The 21,352-nt window shown below is 40.6% G+C and overlaps 1 protein-coding gene across 1 annotated transcript in view; it reads left to right on the forward strand.

The window, feature by feature from the left end:
• DDX31 (DEAD-box helicase 31) overlaps window positions 1-21,352 on the forward strand; it is a 99,873-nt gene that overhangs the window by 68,337 nt on the left and 10,184 nt on the right. Inside the window, exons 18-19 of the mRNA XM_044663957.1 lie at window positions 1,001-1,112; window positions 8,242-8,410. Coding sequence (XP_044519892.1) covers window positions 1,001-1,112; window positions 8,242-8,410 — 281 coding nt within the window. The remainder of the gene's footprint in view (window positions 1-1,000; window positions 1,113-8,241; window positions 8,411-21,352) is intronic.

A 21,352-nucleotide genomic window follows, 5' to 3' on the forward strand; every position in this document is an offset into this window, starting at 1 on the left:
AAATTTGCCCAAGTCCAGGATTGAGAGCAACTAGCCAAGCACAGAGATTTGGCCCAGTTCTCCCCAAGGTTACAAGTGCCAGCGAGCTATATAGACCCCGGTCTGGATTTTACTTGTTGCACCACATGGCAGGGGTGAGGGCTTGGGCACCAATCTCAGTTTATATGAGCAAAATTCTATGGGTCTCTCTCCCTGTTTGGCATTCCTGTTTGATTTTAAAAGATCTGGAAATAAAACCACCATCCCCCAGGCCAAGGTCGGAAAGCAAGGGCTGTTCTTATTAAGATCTGTTGAGAACATGGATGAGAACAATAAGTTTCACATCTATAAACTTTTGTAGATTTCATACCATTTTCTTGTTATTTCTTATTTAGCCACAGAACTCTTTCAAAGGTCCCATATGCCTTCCTTTAGACCAGATTTGATGCAGCAAATCAGGACCCTTCACTGTAAACCACAGAGTAACAAATGTGAGTGGCACAGAGAATTAAGGAAACTTGCTATAAAGTTACCTCTCACAAAAGTAACTTATGAAGCCAAATTATAGACCAGCCATTATGGAAAAATCCCCCAAAGCAATGTCATTGATAGTTGGAAAGGGAAGAGAAACATAAGAAAGAAAAGTACAAAATGCACAATATCACTTGAAAACACAATTTATTTTCAGTGACACTTTTAAACATCCAAGCTGGACCTAGTAAATCCCAGAGTGTCACTGATGATCTTTCATTTTGAACATGAATGATAAGGGGTCAGAAACAAACAAAAAAAAAAATTAAGACCGCTTTGCTCTCCTCACAAAGCCATCCTCATCTTTGCTTGACTTTAACATCTTTATATTCCCTTTTTTTTTTTCTCACTAGTAATATTGAAGGGATTACCCCTTTTGGCCCCTAGGTGGTTACTGTGTGATTTTACTGTTATTAAATCTATTATAAACTGCTTCATTATTCCTGACTCCGATTCTGTCTTTCCTTTAATCCTTCCGCCACCCTCCCAGAAATCCCGCAGTGTTGGCCCCCAGGAAATCCGAGAGCGAGCCACTGTCTTGCAGACAGCATTTGAAGATTACGTGCATGCCAGTGCGGAGAGGGTCTCCTGGGCAAAGAAAGGTCAGTGGATTTCTTAGACGATTACTGAATGGATAGGTCAGCAGAGCTCCCACACTACACCCCCCACTGAGGTGGAGGGTAGGGGGTGGGAGGTGGGTAAGAGGCCAACCAGGGGTCTCTGCTCACTAGTGAAAGCCTTCAAGCCCAATAATTCAACTGGGTTTGGAAACAGACGCAGGAGGCTTTAAAATGATATTAAATGTTAATTCATCCTTTCACATGTTTTGCACAAATGAGGTTTTATCTTGGCTTACATTAGAAATAGAGTTTTGACCCAATGACTTGGATCTTTTTTTTTTCCTTTACATACCTGTTTTTGTAAAAAGATAAGACAAAGGAAACAATTGTAGGGGAAAGAAAAGATAAATCTACCTACCCAAGAGCAGTGAGTAGAATATGTTGGACTTAGGCAACTTTAAAGTAGGAACACTTTAAAAGTTTAGAAGGAAATGAGAACAATACTAACAAGGGCCTAGCTGGGAACACCATATACTATGTGCCCAACTCTTGGCAGTTTTATGCAGGATTTGAGCATTAACTCAATATGCAGACCCTTGAGTAGACTGTTCAGAGGATAAGATTTCAACTGCTAGGTGGCGCAGTATATAACGTGCCTGGCCTGGGGTCAGGAAGACTTGAACTGAAATCTGACTTCAGACTTTTACTAGCTGTGTGACCATGGACAAGCCCTATAACCTCTGTTTCCTTCTGTTTCTTTAACCTTAAAATGAAAATAATAATAACATCTACCTCATAGAGTTGTTGTGGGGATCAGATGAGATAATACTTGTACAATATTTAGCATTATTTATTATTATATAACTTCTGAGATCGCCCAATTTCCAGTCTGGTCTTTTATTCTTGTCTGAGCATGAAGGCACAATGTGGTCCAGAGATATCAAAATACTGTCTTTGTCATGAAATGTCTCTGCTGCCCAATGACAGCATGGCATGTGTTAATGGCATTTGTCCTGTGGGGACTGATCCCAAAATCCTATGATTCCTAGATTCCTCGGCCCAAGAGCTGAAGGTACTTTATAGATCATAGTCAGTAGCTATCTTGAAGGCCAACAGATCCATCTAGATGAAAATGATGTCAACAGAGAGCCAAGCTATGATCTAAAACAGTGCCTTTCTGATGGCCATAACACGGGGCATTTCACTTCACCTCTCAGACCCTCAGTTTCTTCCTCTGTAAAATTAAGATCACAGGCCAGATGAAATCTAAGTTCCCTTCCAGCTCTAAATTCTGTGATCTCTGTCATATCACACTTCAATCACTCATTTCCCGAGAGTGCCACGGGGCACTAAGAAGCTAACTTAGAATTTCCACAGTCCCATTAGAAAGGTAATGACAAGTACTTAAAATATTTTCTCCATCAAGACATGACTCCATGTGTTTCCCAGCTCCAGGTCCAGTGCTCTTGGCCCTGCACCCCACAGCCCCTCCAAAACCATTCCACCTCTTGGCATTTTTTTGAGCCAAACCAAAATAGCTTTGGGGAGGATGAGAGTCCTTCATGCTCCACCTTCAATCAGTGGTTGGTTATATACCCAAGACCATAGAGCCTCTTTCTTCAACAGGCTGTTCATTAGGTAACTCTAAAGGATGTTGGTTTGATGATACATATTTGTTTGATATAAGGCAAGCCATTTTGCAGTAAATAAGTGGATCCATTCTGTTGCAGTCCAGTGTTAATAATGAAGGTACTATAAAAATAAAGCTAGCTTATTCCACATTCTTGCATTTTGCCTTTGGTCATATGTGGAGTAGTTATTCCACCACAACTGTTACTATTGTAATAAGACTAGCATCTCATTTCCACCTTTCAAAATCTTTTCTTCCTTCAAGGTCTAGTCTAGGGACCACCTCCTAAATGGAAACTTTCCTGGGGGCAGATAGGTGGTTCAGTGGATTGAGAGTCAGGCCTGGAGATAAGAGGTTCCGGGTTCAAATCTGTCCCAGATACTCCCAAAATGTGTTCCTGGGCAAGTCACATAACCCCATTGCCTAACCCTGACTACTTTGCTACCTTTGAACCAATACATAATATTGATTCTAAGATGGAAGGTAAAGTTTTTTTTTGTTTTGTTTTTTTAAATTGAAGGAAGGGAGGGAGGGAGAGAGGTAGAGAGGTAGAGTAGGAGAAAAGGAAGGGAGGGAGGAAGAGAGGGTGGGAGGGAAGAAACTTCTCTTTACCCCTAAGTGAAAGTGACCTCTCCTCCTGAGATTATCCAAGAGGATTTTATTTTTATTTCACCTTTGATCCCAGCACATTATATTTTGCATTATCCTTATTTGGAACTGGGAGCACTTTAGAACTAACAATATAAAGGGAGACATGGATGTGTCTCATCATGGAAGATTTCCTTGTTGAAGGAGGTAGCTGCAAAGGGAAGCCAGTCTTTGGAGCTTCAGGAAATGTTCTTGTGGCTATTGTATGTTGAGTGACTGTTTGGAAGACCAGCCTGGGAACTATTACCTCAATAGTATGGGAAGAGAGCCAGTGGTTATGGGAAGATTATGTAATGGAGGTGGCCATTAGAGAGTCAGAGTGAGCAAGTACGCTGATGCCTTTGAATGAGTTTGGGGAGTAGATTTGGCAATTCTGTCTTAGCAGTGAGATTGGTTTTAGGGGTGTTATATATGTTTTAGGGTAGATTGAGAGTGGTTGTGCCCTTATGCATGAAGGTGAAAGCAAGCATGTGGGTTGGTGGAGTCCTTTGCTTATAGAATGCACTGGTCTGGGGCTAAACCTGGTTTCTACTCTCCCACACCCAGCACATCCTGGGTCAGGGCAAGTAATGTTTAAAGCAGGTAAGATCCGATGTGAGTCATGTGCTTCTGGGTTCCTTGTGGTTTCTGTTTTGGATGGGGCATGCTGGGAAGCAGCGGGGACACTAAAGTGACCTAGGGCTCTGCAGATGAAACCTTCTATTAATTTAACAAGCTAGGTTTGAGGGCAAGAACTATGATTTGTTTTTTCATCTTTGTATCTCTCACCCCAAGCAAACTATCTTATATAGGATCATAGTAGGCACCACATAAATATGTATTGGATTGGCATGAAAGTTGTGGCAAATGAAACTTCAACCTCAGCTCTAATAGAAAATATGATGTGAAATGCTCTACTTTTGAGCGTTTGCTTTTTCTCATGATCATTAAATTGAAAAGCATAAATAAACTGCAGGTGATTTTTTTTCTTATTTTGAGAACAAAAAATAGGAATCAGGGGGCAGCTGGGTAGCTCAGTGGATTGAGAGCCAGGCCTAGAGACAGGAGGTCCTAGGTTCAAATCCGGCCTCAGACACTTCCCAGCTGTGTGACCCTGGGCAAGTCACTTGACCCCCATTGCCTACCCTTACCAATCTTCCACCTATAAGTCAATACACAGAAGTTAAGGGTTTAAAATTAAAAAAAAAAAAATAGGAATCACATCCCCAAATTCCAAACTATCTATTTATCTTAGAGCAAAGTAGCATGATACTTAATTATTTGCTGATTGATTAGTATATCGGGCTTCTAATAATTTATGCCTAAAAGTCACCTTTGGTGGATCTCAGGCTACCAAATTTAATATCCCTTTAAATACAGAAGACCAGGAACATCTATAGTCTTCTCATTCAGGTCTGTGAATTGATGTTTTGGGAGAACATACATACCTTTTGCACCCAAAGGGTATTGAATTCATGACATAACCACCACCATCAAAAGAACTGCAAGTATGATCCTTTCTCTTGAATTGAAATCTGCATATGCAAATTTCCCTACTGACTTGCTTCCATAAACTCCCTTCTTAGTCATGAATAATTAACAAAGCAGCTGGCTTTTGCCTTCATGGCAGAAAATCTGATGGAGATTGTGCCAGAGATGCATTTGTTTTCCTTTTGCATTTTTTGACCCAGTCAGTGTTAATAACCAACATTTAATTTCAGTCACTTTCCAGGAACAGTTGCCCCTTCTTCCCACTTCCCACCGCACCTTTGCATTGAGCTGGGAAGAGAGCAAGGAACTCAAACCTGTGAGTTCTAGAAAACATTTTCCCCCCAAGGAAAATTCTTAGAAAATGGTGCTCTTTGTTCACTGGAAAATGTTCCAGTAGGTTGGGGTCCCCACTTTTTGGTTCAAGCAGATATCTATCTACTCTTAGCCAAGTGTCATGGAGAGCAGTAGGATAGAATAATAGGCATTTATCTTATTTTGCATCTTTTCCTCTGTAGCATAGTATCACTCACTAAAATTCTCTTCCAGTGCCTTATTGTAGTGTCAAAATGGCCCTTCCATCTGGAAGCAACAAGAGTGTTCTTAGCAGAAGTGCCAGTGGAGAACAAGTTTTCTTCATCCCCACTGGACTAGAAAAGCTTTGTTGTCCCAGAACTAGTCTCTGCCTTCAGTCTCCTCACCACCACAAGTCTGGCCACCAGATGAAGATTTTTTTTTTTTTTTTTGTTTAGCCACACCAACTCTTGAAGAAAATTTACCATGATATGGAGAGGCTATAATCTCCCCTGGCAGAGAGGAATACCCAGGTCATTAGACTCACAGATCTTTAGGGTACCATTATTCCTGGTCTCAAATAATATCATAATTGCACATCTGCATAGCACTTTTAGGCTTAGAAAACACTTTCCTCACAATAAGTTCCCCGAAGGTGGTAGGTAGCTCACATAGTTTCCCAGTTTTACACGTTAGAAGACTAAAACTCAGAGAGGCTATAACTTGTCTGGAGTGGCATCAGAGCTGTCATTTATCCACCTCTCACCTGATTCCAAATCAACACTTTCCATTATAGCACCAAAAGGATCATTTGTGAGTCTAGGACATAAGAAAAGTTTTCATCAAAATGAACAAAATACATGTGGGAAAGATTTTATGTTTTTTTCCAGACGTTATCCCAAAAAGTGACTATCAGGAATCAGTGCCTGCAGAGGCTGCTTTTTGCCTAGCCTTCTCCTCAGCCTATCTTCTCCAAAATAACAGTGTTTCAATTTTACTGTTCCTCTACTTTCCTCTTGTGTTTGCCCTCCAGGCCCCAGTCCTTCTGCATATCATAGTCACTGCCAAAGTGAACCATTTCCTGACCCTTGGAAGGTCATGCAAACATCTGCCGCTGCCTCTGAAGCTCATGCCCCTCCGAATTAGCTAAACATGGGTGTCCATGCAAGTATGTGAGGATGACCAACTGTCGCTGTCCCCAGTGGAACAGGAGCCTTGAGAACAAGGAGTTTCCATAGTAAAAATATTCAGTGTGAAATGCTGTCTGACCAGTTGTCTAAAGGGAAAACACTTTCTGCCATTTCTTGGCAAACTCATTATCCCTGTAAAGCTGTGAGTTGGGCACTTGACTCTCCTGGGACTGAGGCTCTCAATCTCAAGCTATTTTGATTGGGGGTGGGGGTGCAAAGAAGGGAGAAGAATTAGTGTATAGACATTGTTGGAAGCCAAGTAACTAATGTTTTTCTCAAGAAGCATGATGCCAAATGTATCTTTTGTGAGGGACGCAGAATTGTGTGCAGATCTGAGGCAAGAGTGTAGAAAATTTGTTGTAGCAGACAAATAGAAAATGTCTTTTTGTTTAACCTGGATCAAAACAATGGTTTGTTTTGATTTTGTTTTTAGCTATAATTACCTGACTAATAATAGTTTTTATCACATTGGCCTTCCAGAAGAGAGGCTGCCTGGTAAGAGTTCAGGAATGGCCTTCAGTAGGTCTAGGTCTAGAGCTGGGAGCAGCTCTGCCATCAGCCAGCTATGTGACTGTGACCCAAGTCCTTTCCCGATCTTTGGGCTTTCATTTCCTTAGCTACTAAATTAGGGAATTAGACCAGTTGATAGTTAAGATCCTTTCTAGCCCTAATGACCTTTAATTTTATCGTTTTAACATGTGACTTGTGTCCCAGGTCCTGGTAATGGTTCCTCTCCCCCATATTTATAGCCCCTTGAGTAGGTAGACCATTTGAAATGTTAAAGATTTTCTTTAGAAATGCTAGTCCCCAGTTATTAAAAAAGGCAGTGACACAGAATTGAGAGGGAGGTGCAGAAGAGTTGCCTTGGTTATGTCTCATCGATTGGGAAAAGGAGTTCACTTTACTCAGTAAATAGAGCTTTGATGGATTCCCAGGATTCTTCCCAGAGCTGATCTGCTAAAATGACACTTTTTATTACTGTTCATAAACGCCAATCTCCTGATGCTGCTGGGAGATTACATTTAAGCTGTGGGCAAACTTGCTGGTCCAGTGGCTCAACAAGCCAGGGCAAGAGAGGTTAGTGTTTAGTGCTTCTTTCCATCAGAGTGTGCAGGAGTAGGCAGTGGTTGTCAGGAAGAGTGGGGCTTGGGGGCAAAAATGAATAGATGTAGATGAGGGGATGGTCTCTTACCAGAGAGCTACTTTAGTACAATTCCCTCCTTCCCTCTTGTGTAGTGAGACTAGGGCAGACATTTAATCTTAACTGTTATTACTGGGTAGGCAGAGAAGAACTGGGTATAGGGAAATCTCTTCTTGAAGACATAAGGCCTAATGATCAGGATCAAGGCTTAACTTTCTTGGCTTCAATGTCCAGTTTTGTTTCTGGTTTACAGTGTGATCTGGAACAGGGTTCTCATTTTTCCTGTCTTTAAAGGTATTAAAAGTATCACCCTAGTACAGCCTCCTTCTTGAAGGGACATTGGATTCATAGCGATAGAACATTCCTCAGGGAAAGTGGGCCCACCAGAGTTTTAGTTACATAGGATGTTGTTTCTTTCCTTTCTCCCTTCTTTTTGTCCTGATATCAATAGTGTTGGGAAAACCCAATGAATTAAAGAGACTGGTTTGGTTACATATACTTATAGAGAGTGGAAAGGGGAAAGTTTCTCCCAAACTTCTTTTCCCATTCTTTTTGGTTACCACAAGTGATATTTTTCAGTGGACTCCAAAAAGTTCTTTTACTTATTCCAAGGGATATCTCTCATTCTGCAAAGACTAGTAGTTCCTGTTGGTTGTAAGGTTGGAACTAAGGTTGTAAGGTGTTCACTCACATAAGGGTCTCTCTCAGCCCTATTTTGGAACTGGCAAAAATAAAAAAGTGTAACTTTTATGCACAATAGTAGTCTAGAAGTCGGGACCTTTTTTTCCCCTTTTTTCTCAGCTCTACAGTCCTTCATCCGTGCCTATGCAACCTACCCCAGAGACCTAAAGCATATTTTTCACGTCCGCTCCCTCCATCTGGGTCATGTGGCCAAGAGCTTTGGGTTGAGAGATGCCCCCCAGAATCTGAATGTTTCTTCAGGAAACAAAAGGAAATCAAAATTGAAAAGGTAAGATGAGCTAACTGCATTTGTTTTCTCCGTTCCAAATGTAAAAATAAGCACAGAAAAGCCTGGATGACTGGAAAACCAGAAATGAGTGTAAATATTTTGTTCTTTCTGTTCTTATATAAAAATATAAGAATTAGGGTATGCATTCATCTTGATACAAAAACTTCCATCTTTTATTCAGCAGCATATTATTACCAATGCATCTTCCATTGACTCTAATCAATCTGCTACAAAAGAAAAAATGACTGGTCTCAGGTCTTCAAATCTTCTTTAGAAATTGAGACCTGCTGGGGCCTGACACTATAAATGACTATTGCAACAGGATTTTGATGATCAAATTTTCTCTCAGCCCTCAAATGAACAGGAGCCTATCTAATTTGATCAGTCCCTGTCCCCTCCTCCCCCTCCCCTGGGTTGCATTTGTTATTGTCAGTGTTTAGGTTTCACACTATTATTGTATGTTATTGGCCACACATAGTAGCCATGTAGTATTTTACATTTAAACCACCTTTGGTTTATTTTTAGAATATTGGGCACTAATGAGAATTGGACTAAAATCCTATCCTATTATTATCACTTGTCTTCCTTTTTTGTTTGTTTTTGAAAACTAAGTAATTTTTTCACTTTTAAAAAGACTTGTTGATAGACCTTGTTTTTGCCCTACACACTTTCATAGTGCTATCCCTTATAATAAAGAGTTTTTAAAAATCAGTAAAACCAATCAACCCATTAAAAAAAGTATGTTATGTATGATGTTCTGTATCAGTAGACCCTTCTCTCTGCCAGGCTTGGTCATTATGTTTTAACAACATTGTTTTTCCATTGCTGTTCTTTACATTTACATAGTTTTTGGTCATTTTGTGTTGTTTTCTTGACTCTGCTTATTTCTATTTGCATAGTCATCCAGGTCTTTCCATTATTTTCTGTATTCAGCATTTTCATCATTTTTTCCAGCAGAATATTATTCCATTTATTCATGGATCACAGTTTGTTTAGCCACTCTCAAATCATGTACTTTGTTTTCAATTCTTTACTACCACGAAAAGTGCTGCTATAAATGTTCTAATGTATGTAGGACCTTTCTTTTTGTCATTGACCTTCTTAAGGTTTATGCCTAGCAGTACCCAATAAGAAAGCAGGGTTTATAGCAATTATAGCTTCATTCAATGCCCAGTAGAGCTCTGTTATATTGTCAAATGAGATAATATTTGTAAAGCGCTTAGCACAGTGCCTGACACGTAATAGATGCTTGATAAAAAAAATGCTGTTCCTTTCCACTTTGGATGTACATGGGTCCTTATGTACTTTTCAAATGTTTTGATGCTGGAAATATTACTGTCATGGAGAAAAAAGGGACTTCCAATAAGACCCAACTTATTTAAGGATCCTGAGTGAATACCAAGGAAAGGAGATGAGTATGAGTAGTACAGATATGTTTGGGCAATGAGCATTTGCTCAACTTATTAATAGAAAGGGAATAAGCATTTGTGTAGCACCTACTATATGCCACTGCTGAGCTTTCTTTTTTTAAATGAATATCTCATCTGATCCTCAAAATAGCCCTGCAAGGTAGGTGCTCTTATTACTCCCATTTTACATAGGAGAAAACTGAAGCAGACAGACTTTAAATTGCTTGCCCAGGGTCACATAGCTGGTAAGTTTCTGATTTGTTTCAGATTTGATCCTTGGTCTTCTTCACTCCAGGTTCAGTGTGCTCTAACTACTGTACCACCACAGAAAGCTCTGATCACCATGACCCTGAGCTACATCAGCATTGACATACTCAAGAAACCAGTGGTCTCTATCCCCATCCTAGGAAGTGAGAGCCTAGAGCTAAGGGCATCCTTAGTTACTGGAAGAGCATTGACCAAAAAGCTGGCCTTTATAAACTTAGAGCCTTTCCCTTATTTTCTTCTTTATAAAATGAAGATATGGGACTAGATGGTTTCCCACGTCCCTCCCAGCTCTACCAGAGAGTTCATCTTTAGGATTCAGAATTGTCCAGAAATTTATATTCAATAGATATGCCCCCAAATCCACACTGCAAAGCCACATCTCCTTGCAAATTACAGTGGCACAAATATGGCTGAATTTTTATCTATTCACTTGTGGGCAGGACTACATACTAACGAGAAGCATACACTGAGTCCCTACTATGTGACAAGCATGATGCTAGGTGCCAGGAATAAAAAACCAAAAAAGAAACTATTTCTGCCCTCAAGGAGCTTGTTCTAGGTAAATAGAATGCTGGGCCTGGAGGCGGGAAGACCTGAATTCAAATATGGCCTCAGATACTAGCTGTGTGACCCTGGGGAAGTCATTTAACCTTATTTTGCCTTGGTTTCCTCATCTGTAAAATGAACTGGAGAAAGAAATGGCAAATCATTTTAGTATCTGCCAAGAAAGCCCCATGGGGTCACAAAGAGTCGGACATGACTGAAACCGCTGAACAAAACAGGTGCACATTATATGGAAACTATAAAAAAAACATGATTAGGTAATGTTATGATTTGAGGGTGGAGGATGGAACAGGGAAATCAATGAGCCATCAGGAAAGGATTCACGAAGAAGGTAATATTTAAGCTTAGTCTTGAATTGGTGAGGAAGGGGGTAGGGCAGAGAAGGCTTTTCATTGGCCCTGGAGCCAAAAGGGCACCTCAAATGGTTCAGAATAATTGCTTTTTGCTTAGCATGCTACTCTTTCTGCATTGCAATAATGAATACCAAAGTACACCTTTCCCAGCTGGCCCTCTGGGCATACCTGAGCAAAGGCTATGATTTCCCACATGTTGCAACATAAATTTATTTATTTGTGTGTGTATGCATGTAAAACACTAAATGTTTGTGTGTGCAGTTCACTCCACAAGAAGTTTTGACCCAGTTTGCTTTAGCCTCTTCCTGTTACTCATTAACCTTGACAATGCTGGTTTTTCTGTGATATAAACAGTAAAAGGATTTGAAAAATCAGACATGATAGGGTTCATTAAATCTAACCTGAACAGGACCTAAATTTTGGATTCGTGGGTGTTTTATAAAATTCCTACTTTCTGTTAAGTTAAAAAGTAAAATTTCTTGAATACTTTATTTTAAATAATATTAATACTTTCTCATAGGAATACTAATAAATTCCACATGCATTTACATTATTATAGTAACGTATTCAAAACTGTATTCAAATCCTGTTTCTATTGCTTATTGCCTCATGACCTTGAGAAATTATTTAACCTCTCTGGGCCTTAGTTTCTTTCCCTGTAAAATAAAGGGATCATGATCCTGTGAAGAGGGTCTTATAAATCCTCAGCGCAGATATTTCATAAGTGTTGTCTCCACCAGTAGTCAGCTTCTACACTCCAATGCCATAGTGGGAACAGAGCTGGTGCCGTAACAGCTCGGCTTTTCTCAAACTAGCCATGAAGGCCAGAGGTACAAAGGGAACAGGCACCTGCTGCCACTCACCAGTTGTCCTGGTCAGGTCTGACAATTTGCGTTATTATATGATTGCCATGCAGGAGAACTAAGACCTCTCCTAAGGGAGAAAAGGTGAACCCCCTCAGGTTTCCCTAACCCAGATGTTCATTTGTGTGCCAGGATACTAGACTGCCATGCATTGGCGTTAGGGCTGGGAATTTGGGGGTTTGGTTCATTTCATATCTACAGCAATGTCTCTGGCTTCACTGATTTTGAATGTGTGAGTAAGCATCTAAATTCAAGGAGGAAACATGCCCCCCACGCTGGGTAGTTCTTGAACAAACATTTTACAGCTCCAAACTCCATTTTTCCATCTTTAAAATGGGGATACTTTGGAGACACCCTAGCAGAAGAAGGGTTTTTTTAATTATACACACACACAAATTATTACTATTAATAAACCCAGTTTTGTTTCCAATTCCCACTTCCCTCAAACCCTGCCCCCCTCCAACTTCAATATTTTTAGTAAACGTGTATTTTGGCAGCTGGCATTCATTATTACTGGAAATTTTGTTAGTAACTATTCATCTAAAGAGAGTGTTTCAGATTTTGATGTCTTCAGCTCCTCCCCAGATCCTTGAGAATAGGGGGGCTGGGGTGGGAGGAGGAGTGGGGAGGGGGAATTGGAGACTGCATTGTCCTTACCTTGAGAAGCCACCAGGGAGAGAACAATCCGCTGCCTCCTGCTTCAGTTGACCCTCGCAAGCAGATGGGCAACAGGACTGGTATACCCCTGTGAGCAGGGGATTTAAGAGGGCTTTATTTAGGGAAGAATAGGCTGATTAGCTGATAAAGAGCATGTAAGATGGTATGGGGCGGTCTTTGATGTCTAGCGGGCTCAGCAGGGAGCCTCGTGGTGAGTGACAGCAGTGTGTCATAGGATTACTCAGCTCGTGACAATGCAGCTCTCTGTTACTGCCTTGTCGCCACTCTGTTTCAGCTACTTTTTCCGTTGTTATGTGCTTCTTTTGAAGGCATTTCCCCCCCCCTGCAGGACCCCCTCCCTGCCTTTATACCACAGACGGCCACTCTAGGATACAGTAGGTAACTTTTTATTTGGGGGAAATGTTGTCACTCCTGGGGTAAGAGTGACTTTGCAGCTAATCTGCGCGTGGACCGTATAATTGTGGTCAGGGTGAGAGGCAGAGAAAACTTGACAGATTTTCCACACCTCAGTCAGGGCTCAAACAAATGCCAGTTTGCTGCTTTCTGAGGACTGGGCAGGGGGAAAAAAAGTCTGCTAAACCCCACAAAGTAAGAAGAGTTACACTGTGGCCACAATCATTGTGCAGAGCTGAACGTCTCTTCTGAAATCCATCTGTCGAGAAAGAGAATAGGGTTCTTATTATTTTAAATGGGGGAATAAAATAATAGCACTAAATACTCAGAACGATTCAGCTTTCCTCCTTATGGCTGTTTACTGCCAGCACCAGTTGTCTTGGAGTAATTATATATTGTGTACAAACATCTGATATCTGTTCACCAGGCTGCAAACCAAATCCCCTCTACTTCACCTGCCACACAGCAAACAAGGGAGCCCAAACCCATAGGGAAGATGGATTGGGGGCTATGCTGGGGAGGAGGAGATATGAATCAGAGGCAGGTTAGGAGGCCAGTAAGTGTTTTCACAAAATGACAAAGGGAACTTTTATTCTTTGGCACCTTTCTTCTATGTTTCTCTCATTTTTTTTTTTAAAAGGACAGCAAACATGTCCCCCAAAGGATATCTACTAGCCAGGTGTCTGTCTGCCTTTTGGATCCTAAAATTCTGAAAGTAAACACTAAATGTTTCTTTTTCCCCCATTGCACACAGAACCACAGTCATAGTCACAGAAACTCTGACACCTGACACACAAACCTGCCAAAACTCCAACCCCACACTTTATCAGGTAGTCGGTAATATCAGGAACATACTGTATGGCCCCACGGTGACAGCCACCACTAACCAATGATCTCTCTTGGCGAAATGTATCTTTTATGCTGTGTATTTTCAGCAGTTCCTAAGAGACAAAATCAGCACACTCTCCCGACATCCTACATCTTTACCTAAGATACTATCACCAGAAACTGGGGCCTCAGTTTCTTTGGGATAGAAGACAATGTAAGAGGTTCTAAAATTTGCATTATTTTCCAATTATGTGGTCAGTAAGAAACATTGAGTAAGATGTGCCTGAGAAGGTCAACATAGCACTGGGGAGCATGGCTCTGTCATTAAACACTAAGAATACTCTAACCACTGTGCCCTAAGATGTTGTTGCCAACAGCATAACAGGATAATCTTGCTTCTTCTTGGAACTCTCTATATCACGTACATTGTATCCTGAGACCCAAGTCTGATATTTTTCCCCCAGGACTTATGAGCTGTGCAGAAGCCTAAAGTTAGTCTTTGAGGTACTTCTTCTACCCAAAATGTGGTTTCACCCATGACTTCTCACATCCTATTTCTTATTTTCACTGTCTTTGAATTAGTTGGGTACCAAAATATGTGTGGCATATTTGACCAGTAAATCAATCAGAATCATGTATTTAGAGTTAGAAGAGATCTTCAAGGTCAATTAGTTCAACTCCCTCATTTTACAGATGAAGCAACCGAGGGCCAGGGAGGTTGTCTTGACTGGGGTCACATACTCACATAGACATATTTATTGTTCCCTTCTGTAATTCTTCCAAACTTCATTTGTTTGTACTAACTGTCTGAATGATATAGCATTCTTATGGAAATTAAATTTATTATTTTCAAGTTGTTATGCATAAAAGTCAAGATGTTACCAAATTGAAAGAATGACAATGTAGCATGCTCACTTTGACCGCACATACACTGAAAGAATGATATGTAGTTAGCTGTTAACCTACTTAACTTAACCTACAAAGTAAACACAAACATAAGGCCAGCACTCAAAAAGCTTAAAAAAAAATTCTTCCTGGACAGTTTGCTCCACATTACAATATACTGATACCAAAGATAGTCTAGATTTGGAAGGTGCAAAGGGGTTATGTTATTGCTCCTGTGTCCAAACAGCCAGACTCCTAAGTATGCTTGAAAAGTGCATCAGAGCACTCCATCAAATATTAGTGCTTCTCAAATGCTTTAAAATGAGTTTGGTCTGTAATGTAACATCCTCCTGGAAATCTTTCATACACCTTCTGCTCTACGATTTGTTGACAAAACCATTTTTTCATAGAAAGCTTACCTTCAAAATTTTCAGTCAGATCACTTCACAAACTATAAAAAATTATAACTTAATGAATTCCAGAGTCATGACATTTTGACAAATTAGTAAGCTCCAGACTCTGAAGTTGTACCTTTTTTGCCCAAACAGGCTTTGGTATGAATGTAATTCATTGATCTCTTTGACAAATATTTCTTGAGAGCTTATTTGAAACCCTCCTTGGAAGGGTTATATCCCATCGTCCATTCCTTCCAACCCTATATAAGCTCTGCCATTTTGGGGGAGGAATGGTACTATTTTTGTATCTCATGGTTTTTTAAAAAATTGACTATATAAGTACTGTAGTTTCTGCATTGACTTAGAGGAGTCAACAAAAAGGGACTGAGCTGAAAGTACATTAACTGGCAACCTTTTAACACCTTTGAACTTTACTTATTAGTAACAACCTTGAAAACACCAAATCAGTTCCCAAAAAAGACTAGCATTGAGAAGCTGCAGCTGTAGCTCCCTGTAAAGCAATAATCTAATCATTGGGAGCAGCTTGCCTGCCAATTTTTATGTGGCATTTACAACCTCCTTAATATCACTTAATTAGCTGAAGGAAAACTTGGAATCTTGCCCACTGAAAAATTTTTCTCGGTTTAGTTGGTCTACTCATCATTCTATAAAAAGACAAATTGGGCCAAATGTGATATCAGAAAATGAACAAAGCCACAATCTCGCAGATCCTCATATGTGGGTGGGATGGTGTCAGAACCAGGATGGGGTCTGTTCACAATGACCAAATAGTAATTTAGGGAGATGTGTTAACCAGTAGCAATGAAAAGTCAAAGCAATAATCTGAAACTTCCAAAATATGTCTAGATTATGTAGCCATACCACTTGCTCTTTAGCAAGTTTAGCAATAGTTCATTATCTAGTCTCTTCTACACAAAGGACTTAAAGACAAACCAGTATTAACATATGGTCTTAATCTGAGAAAACTGAGACCAAGAAGAATTGCAAGTCACTTCTCTGAGGTCATAAATCAGATATAAAGAAAGGACTTGAGATTTCCTTATCTTCTACCTTTAGTGATGATGCACCTAGTCACAGTCACATTAGAAATCCACACCAATTGTAATAGCTTCTATTCTGAGCTCTGGAGTCTCTAGTAACCAGGAAGAAGTTATAGGTTTATTGGACTGGAAAGAAAGAGGTCATCTAGTCCATCTCCAAACTTCTGGGTAGTACAAATTATTCCAAAATATTACTATTTCTCTTTCTAAAAAAAAAAAAAATTCTTCACAATGAATGGGAGATCTCAGCAACTCTTAACTTTTTCCATTGAGCATGCCCCAACCCAAATTCCAAATATCCTCTTGAAACAATATATTACTTATATAGTATATAACAAGATATAGCTTTCTGGCAACTCTTGCCCTCATACATAGGAAATTCAACATATATATTTGTCCTCTTTCAAAAATCTTAACCACTCAGTTCTTCAACCTATTCACCTCCCATAATTGACTCCTTCACTCCACCTCAGACAACATGGTGATATCCTTAATCTTGCCATCATCCACAAATGCACCTCAAGCATGTTCAAGAATTCCCAAGTCTCTGAATGACCATAATCTCTTGAATTTATACCTCTCCCTTGCGCTAGCCACTCTCTCCTCTTTGCCCCATCTTGACTCCTTGGTGAACCAGTCCAACTCTATACTGTTTTCCTCTCTTGAGTCCCTAATCACTTTATCATATCACCAATTGCACCCTGCCAAATCTCAACCTTGGATGACTTTCACCAATTGCTGCCACTGCTTCTATACACAAGCTGCTGAACAAAGGTGGAGAAAGATCATTCAACCATTTTGTCTGGGTCCAGTACAAATTTATAATACACACAACCTCCACTGGGCCCTCACTGCTCCTAGATTATCTTAATGCACACCCCTATCAACTCACTATCCCACTCTCCATAGTGACTCACCCAGACCTTTCCATCCCTCTTCAAACTTCCATGGCACTCACAGCAACCTCTCCTCTCATCCTCTCAGCTGAGATTCTTGCCTCATATTTTACAGAAGAAATTAAGACCATTTTCCAGGAGCTCTCTTTGTCCCTCTTCTTCATCTCATATAACCCATATGCCTTCTGCCACTATCTTCTCCTATACTCCTGTCTCTCACATGAAGAGATGGTCTTATTCCTTTACAAGGGAAACCCCTCTACCTGCACAAATTATCTCTTCTGTCTCATTTCATCTCCAATGGATTGCCCTCTCTGTTATCCCTACTCTATTACTTTTTTTCCATTTCTCCCTGCCAATTGGTTCGTTCCCTGCTATCTATAAACCTGCCCTTGTCTCATCTTAAAAAACTCACTTGATCCTTCCATCCCCACTATCATCCTAACAATTGTAGCTAAATTCCTAAGAAAGGCTGTCTACAATAGGTACCCACAGTTTCTCCCCTTTCACTCTCTTAACCCTTTATAAATCCAACTTCATCATTCCACCAAAACTGCTTTCCAAAATTAATAATGCCTTTTCTCAGCTCTCTTTCTCCTCAATCTTTCTGTAGCCTTTGACACTGTTAATCACCCTCACCTTCTTGATGCTCTCTTATTTCTAGGTTTTTGGCTTGGTTTTCCAATTGACACTTCTTGTTCCACAAACAAGACACTGTCTCTTGGCTCTGAGCATTTTGACTGGCTGTCCCCTGTGCCTAGAATGCCCTTTCTCCTCAATTCCACCTACTGACTTTCCTAGCTTCCTTTCAACTCAAATCCCATCTTCTTTAGGAAACCCTTCCCAACTCTCTCTCTTAATTCTATCACCTTCCCACTGTTAATTGTCTTCTATTTATTCTGTATATAACTCACCTTTATGTATTTATTTGCTTTTCTTTCTCCCCAATTATATTGTGAGCTTCCTGAAGGCAGGAACTTGTCTTTTTGCCTCTTTGTATGCTCACAGACCCTGGCACATAATAGGTGCTTAATAAATTTGTATTGACTATTGGCATTGTGGCATAGAAGGAAGAGCTAGTCCTAGCTTAGCTGCCAACTAGTTCTATGATCTAAAGGATTTTCGGTTAGCTCCTCTGGGGCTCAGGTTCTCATTCAAAAAAGAAGAGGTTGATCTAGAAGATCTCTTTCAACTCTGACATTCTGTGGATCTTTAAAAATGAGAAGTTCAGCTTTCCCTTATTAGAATGAAATTGCATGTGACCTAATTACTTGCGAATCTTGCATGAATCCAGGCTGTCTTGTAAATAATGATAATTAGAATGTATACGGTAACTTTCTTCCTCAGAGCTCAAAGCATATTTATGTAGCTTAGGTTTATCCTCACAATATTTGGGTGAAGTATGTAAGGAACAGCATTACCCTTTCTAAATGGAGAAACTGGGATACAGAGACCCAGAGACTTGTCCAAGGTCACAGCCAGTGGTAGGTCTTGGGCTCAAATTTCTCAGTTGCAGGGTCTAACCATAAGAATAGAGATCTCCACCATTCATAGTCCCCAGGGTTGTAGACAAGCTAAGCAATATTCAAACTGTAGTTGCCACTAGCAAGCCTAAGATATAGGCAAAAAAAGAAGAAGGAGGAAGAGAGAAAGGACCAGAAAGAAGAGTAGAGGCTGGAAGAAGAGAGAAAAAGGAGTGGATACAAAAGATGGAGAGTGGTAATAGAATACTATAGTAGGGGGATAAAACACATAGGTAATATCATGTAAGGGCATTCAAGTATTGTGTAACAAAGGACCATCCAAGGTCTGGGAAGGGAAAGGTAATTATTTATACAAGGAATAAGGAAAGACTTTGTGATGGAGATGCCATTTGATTTGAGCTTTAAAGAACAGGTACAAGCTAACAAGGGCTGGAGAAAGGTGAACATTTTGCTAAAAGGCAATGGCATAAGCAAAGGCATGAAGGCAGGGAAACTCAAGACATGTTTAGGGGACAAAGTATTCCAGTTTGACTCACAAAATATATGGAAAAGGAGTAAGTAAAGGCTAAAAAAAGAAGGGTGGTAGTAAATTGTGGAAGCCCTTGAAGAATAGGGGGGGAAAGTTTGAATTTTATCTGATGGGCAATAGGCAGCCATCGAAGATTCTTTTAACAGAGTATAATGACTAGATTGATGAATAAGAAATATTACTTTAGTAGCAGTGTGGAAGATGGACTAGCGAAGGTAGACTGGAGAGGAGGATGCCATAAACTGCATAAACTTAAGTAGCTTCTGTTGCCTCTTGTCATAAAGAAGGCCTGATACCCATCCTAGTGGGTGGCTGCCTTCATTACCTCAAGTCCCATGTGTAACTTTTCAGCAATGCATTTCCCAGGAGTGTCTGATGAAGAGCAAAATAGACAATAGGGAACATAAAGAAGCTTGAGATTCCATTGCTCAGCATAGGAGAGGAAGATCACTCAGAAGGGCATCCACACCCCCTGCTGATGGACCAGCTTGTCAGAGCAGCTGGCTCTGTTTCTGTGACCTCCTAAATGGAGGCAGTAAACCAGACCCTCGTAATTAGACATGGGAATGCTCCGGTGCGTCCTCGTCCCCCTTACCAGGGCAGGAGCAGGCCCCCAGATGGAGGGTCAGAAAACGTGACCCTAGCCACAAGGCCAGGAAGAAGCACTGGGAGCCACTGAAGCTACCCATCGCTGTGGCCTGAGCAGGGGACTGGGGGCGTTATATGCTGCTTACGCATCATCATCATGATTATTTGTACTTTTCGACCCCGGTGCCAGAACCAAAGTGTGACATTATGTGTTTGGAAACCCACTACAATTTGTATCTCTGAAACATGTGCTGAGGATAGGTTCTTTGTTATCTAAGCTGGAACTTGAGATGGGAAGACCCCATTTGGTTGGATTTTTTTTTCTAGTATTACATCAGCCCTCACTGGGATCAGATTCAAACCAAAATTTCGCTTCTAAGGGCATTTTCTCCAGTGGTGGGAGCTGAGTATTTCACCATTTGCAGGACTTGATGCAAATCTAGTTTCCTTTTTGCTATCCTCTCTCCATATAGTCAGGTGCTGCCGGGCCCCAGTTCTTTAAAGCAGTGGTTTAATTATAGGTGTGCTCATGTAGCCTTTTACATTTGGCCTCTTGCTCCTATCATTTGGTTTTTTCCAGCTGACACCAAGCAATTACCAGCTTTCTGCTTTCTCACCGAACAAACACACCTTCATCCCCACCCTGCTAATGAGGCGATTAGAGGGATTTCACAGTGACCCTTAGCTTCCTCCACACCTGGGTCACCTGCAGACAGCAGGACCCACATGGTGTGCTTTCAGACAAGCAGCCAGGGCTGACAACAAAGAACAGGAACCCAACCAGCCTCTCTTGGGGGTGATGCCACAGACTGTCAAATACACTGTTGCAGCCCTCTAAATCTTGGCCTTCTGCTGCATTGAAGCCCTGGAATTGGAAGAAGGAAGTGAGTACAATTTGAATCAGTGACAGATACCAGTTGAGGGTAGATGCAACAGGAGATTATTCACCTTTCACCAAACCTTCTAATTCTTGAGTTCTTGAATTACAGGAAATCAAACACAAGGCAGTGTATACATATGTACACACACACACACACACACACACACACACACATACACATACAAATACACAGATTTTGTGTATGTGTATGTATGTAACCCAAAAAGGGGAAACCTTTCCTCGCTCACAAATTGACTTTCTATAGTCATTCCAGACATGTACCCCCTAACCACTCATCTAGTCATCCTCTTTTTCTTCCCCAATGAACAACCCATTCCTAATTCTTTCTGCAGTGAGTGACAAAAAACTCTTTCTCTCTGTTACTACCCCCTCCCAGAGTTGCTGGGAGGAAAGCACTTTGTAAGCTATAAAGTACTCTAGAAATGAAAGCTTTGATTGTTATTTGTTATGACCTATACAGTTCTAGTTAGTTTATGTCAGCCTCTTGTCATATCTTATTCGGAAGCATTCAAGTTCCTTTGCATTTTGTTCTCATCTGGAACTGATGCTGCCATGTTTCAACCCAATGCATTGGACCTGACAGTCCACAATACGAGGTGGTGTCTTAACCATTTAGAGGTACAAGATTGTAAGTTCCTTGGCAGAAGGGACCCTGTCTTATTTATATTTGTCTCCCACTGCTTAGGACAGAGCCTTGCTCAAAGCAGGCACATAATGAATATTATTTGAATTTGCTTCTCCACAGAAGGGATGTCATTTGAAGGTGTCAACCTTTGACTGCAGTTTTTTATGCTCTTTTGTAGACTGGATATAGATTCCCTAGATCTTTTGGGGAAACTATTTCAAGA

This window comes from Gracilinanus agilis, chromosome 2, assembly GCF_016433145.1.
Source record: "Gracilinanus agilis isolate LMUSP501 chromosome 2, AgileGrace, whole genome shotgun sequence".
NCBI classification, from domain to species: Eukaryota; Metazoa; Chordata; class Mammalia; order Didelphimorphia; family Didelphidae; genus Gracilinanus; species Gracilinanus agilis.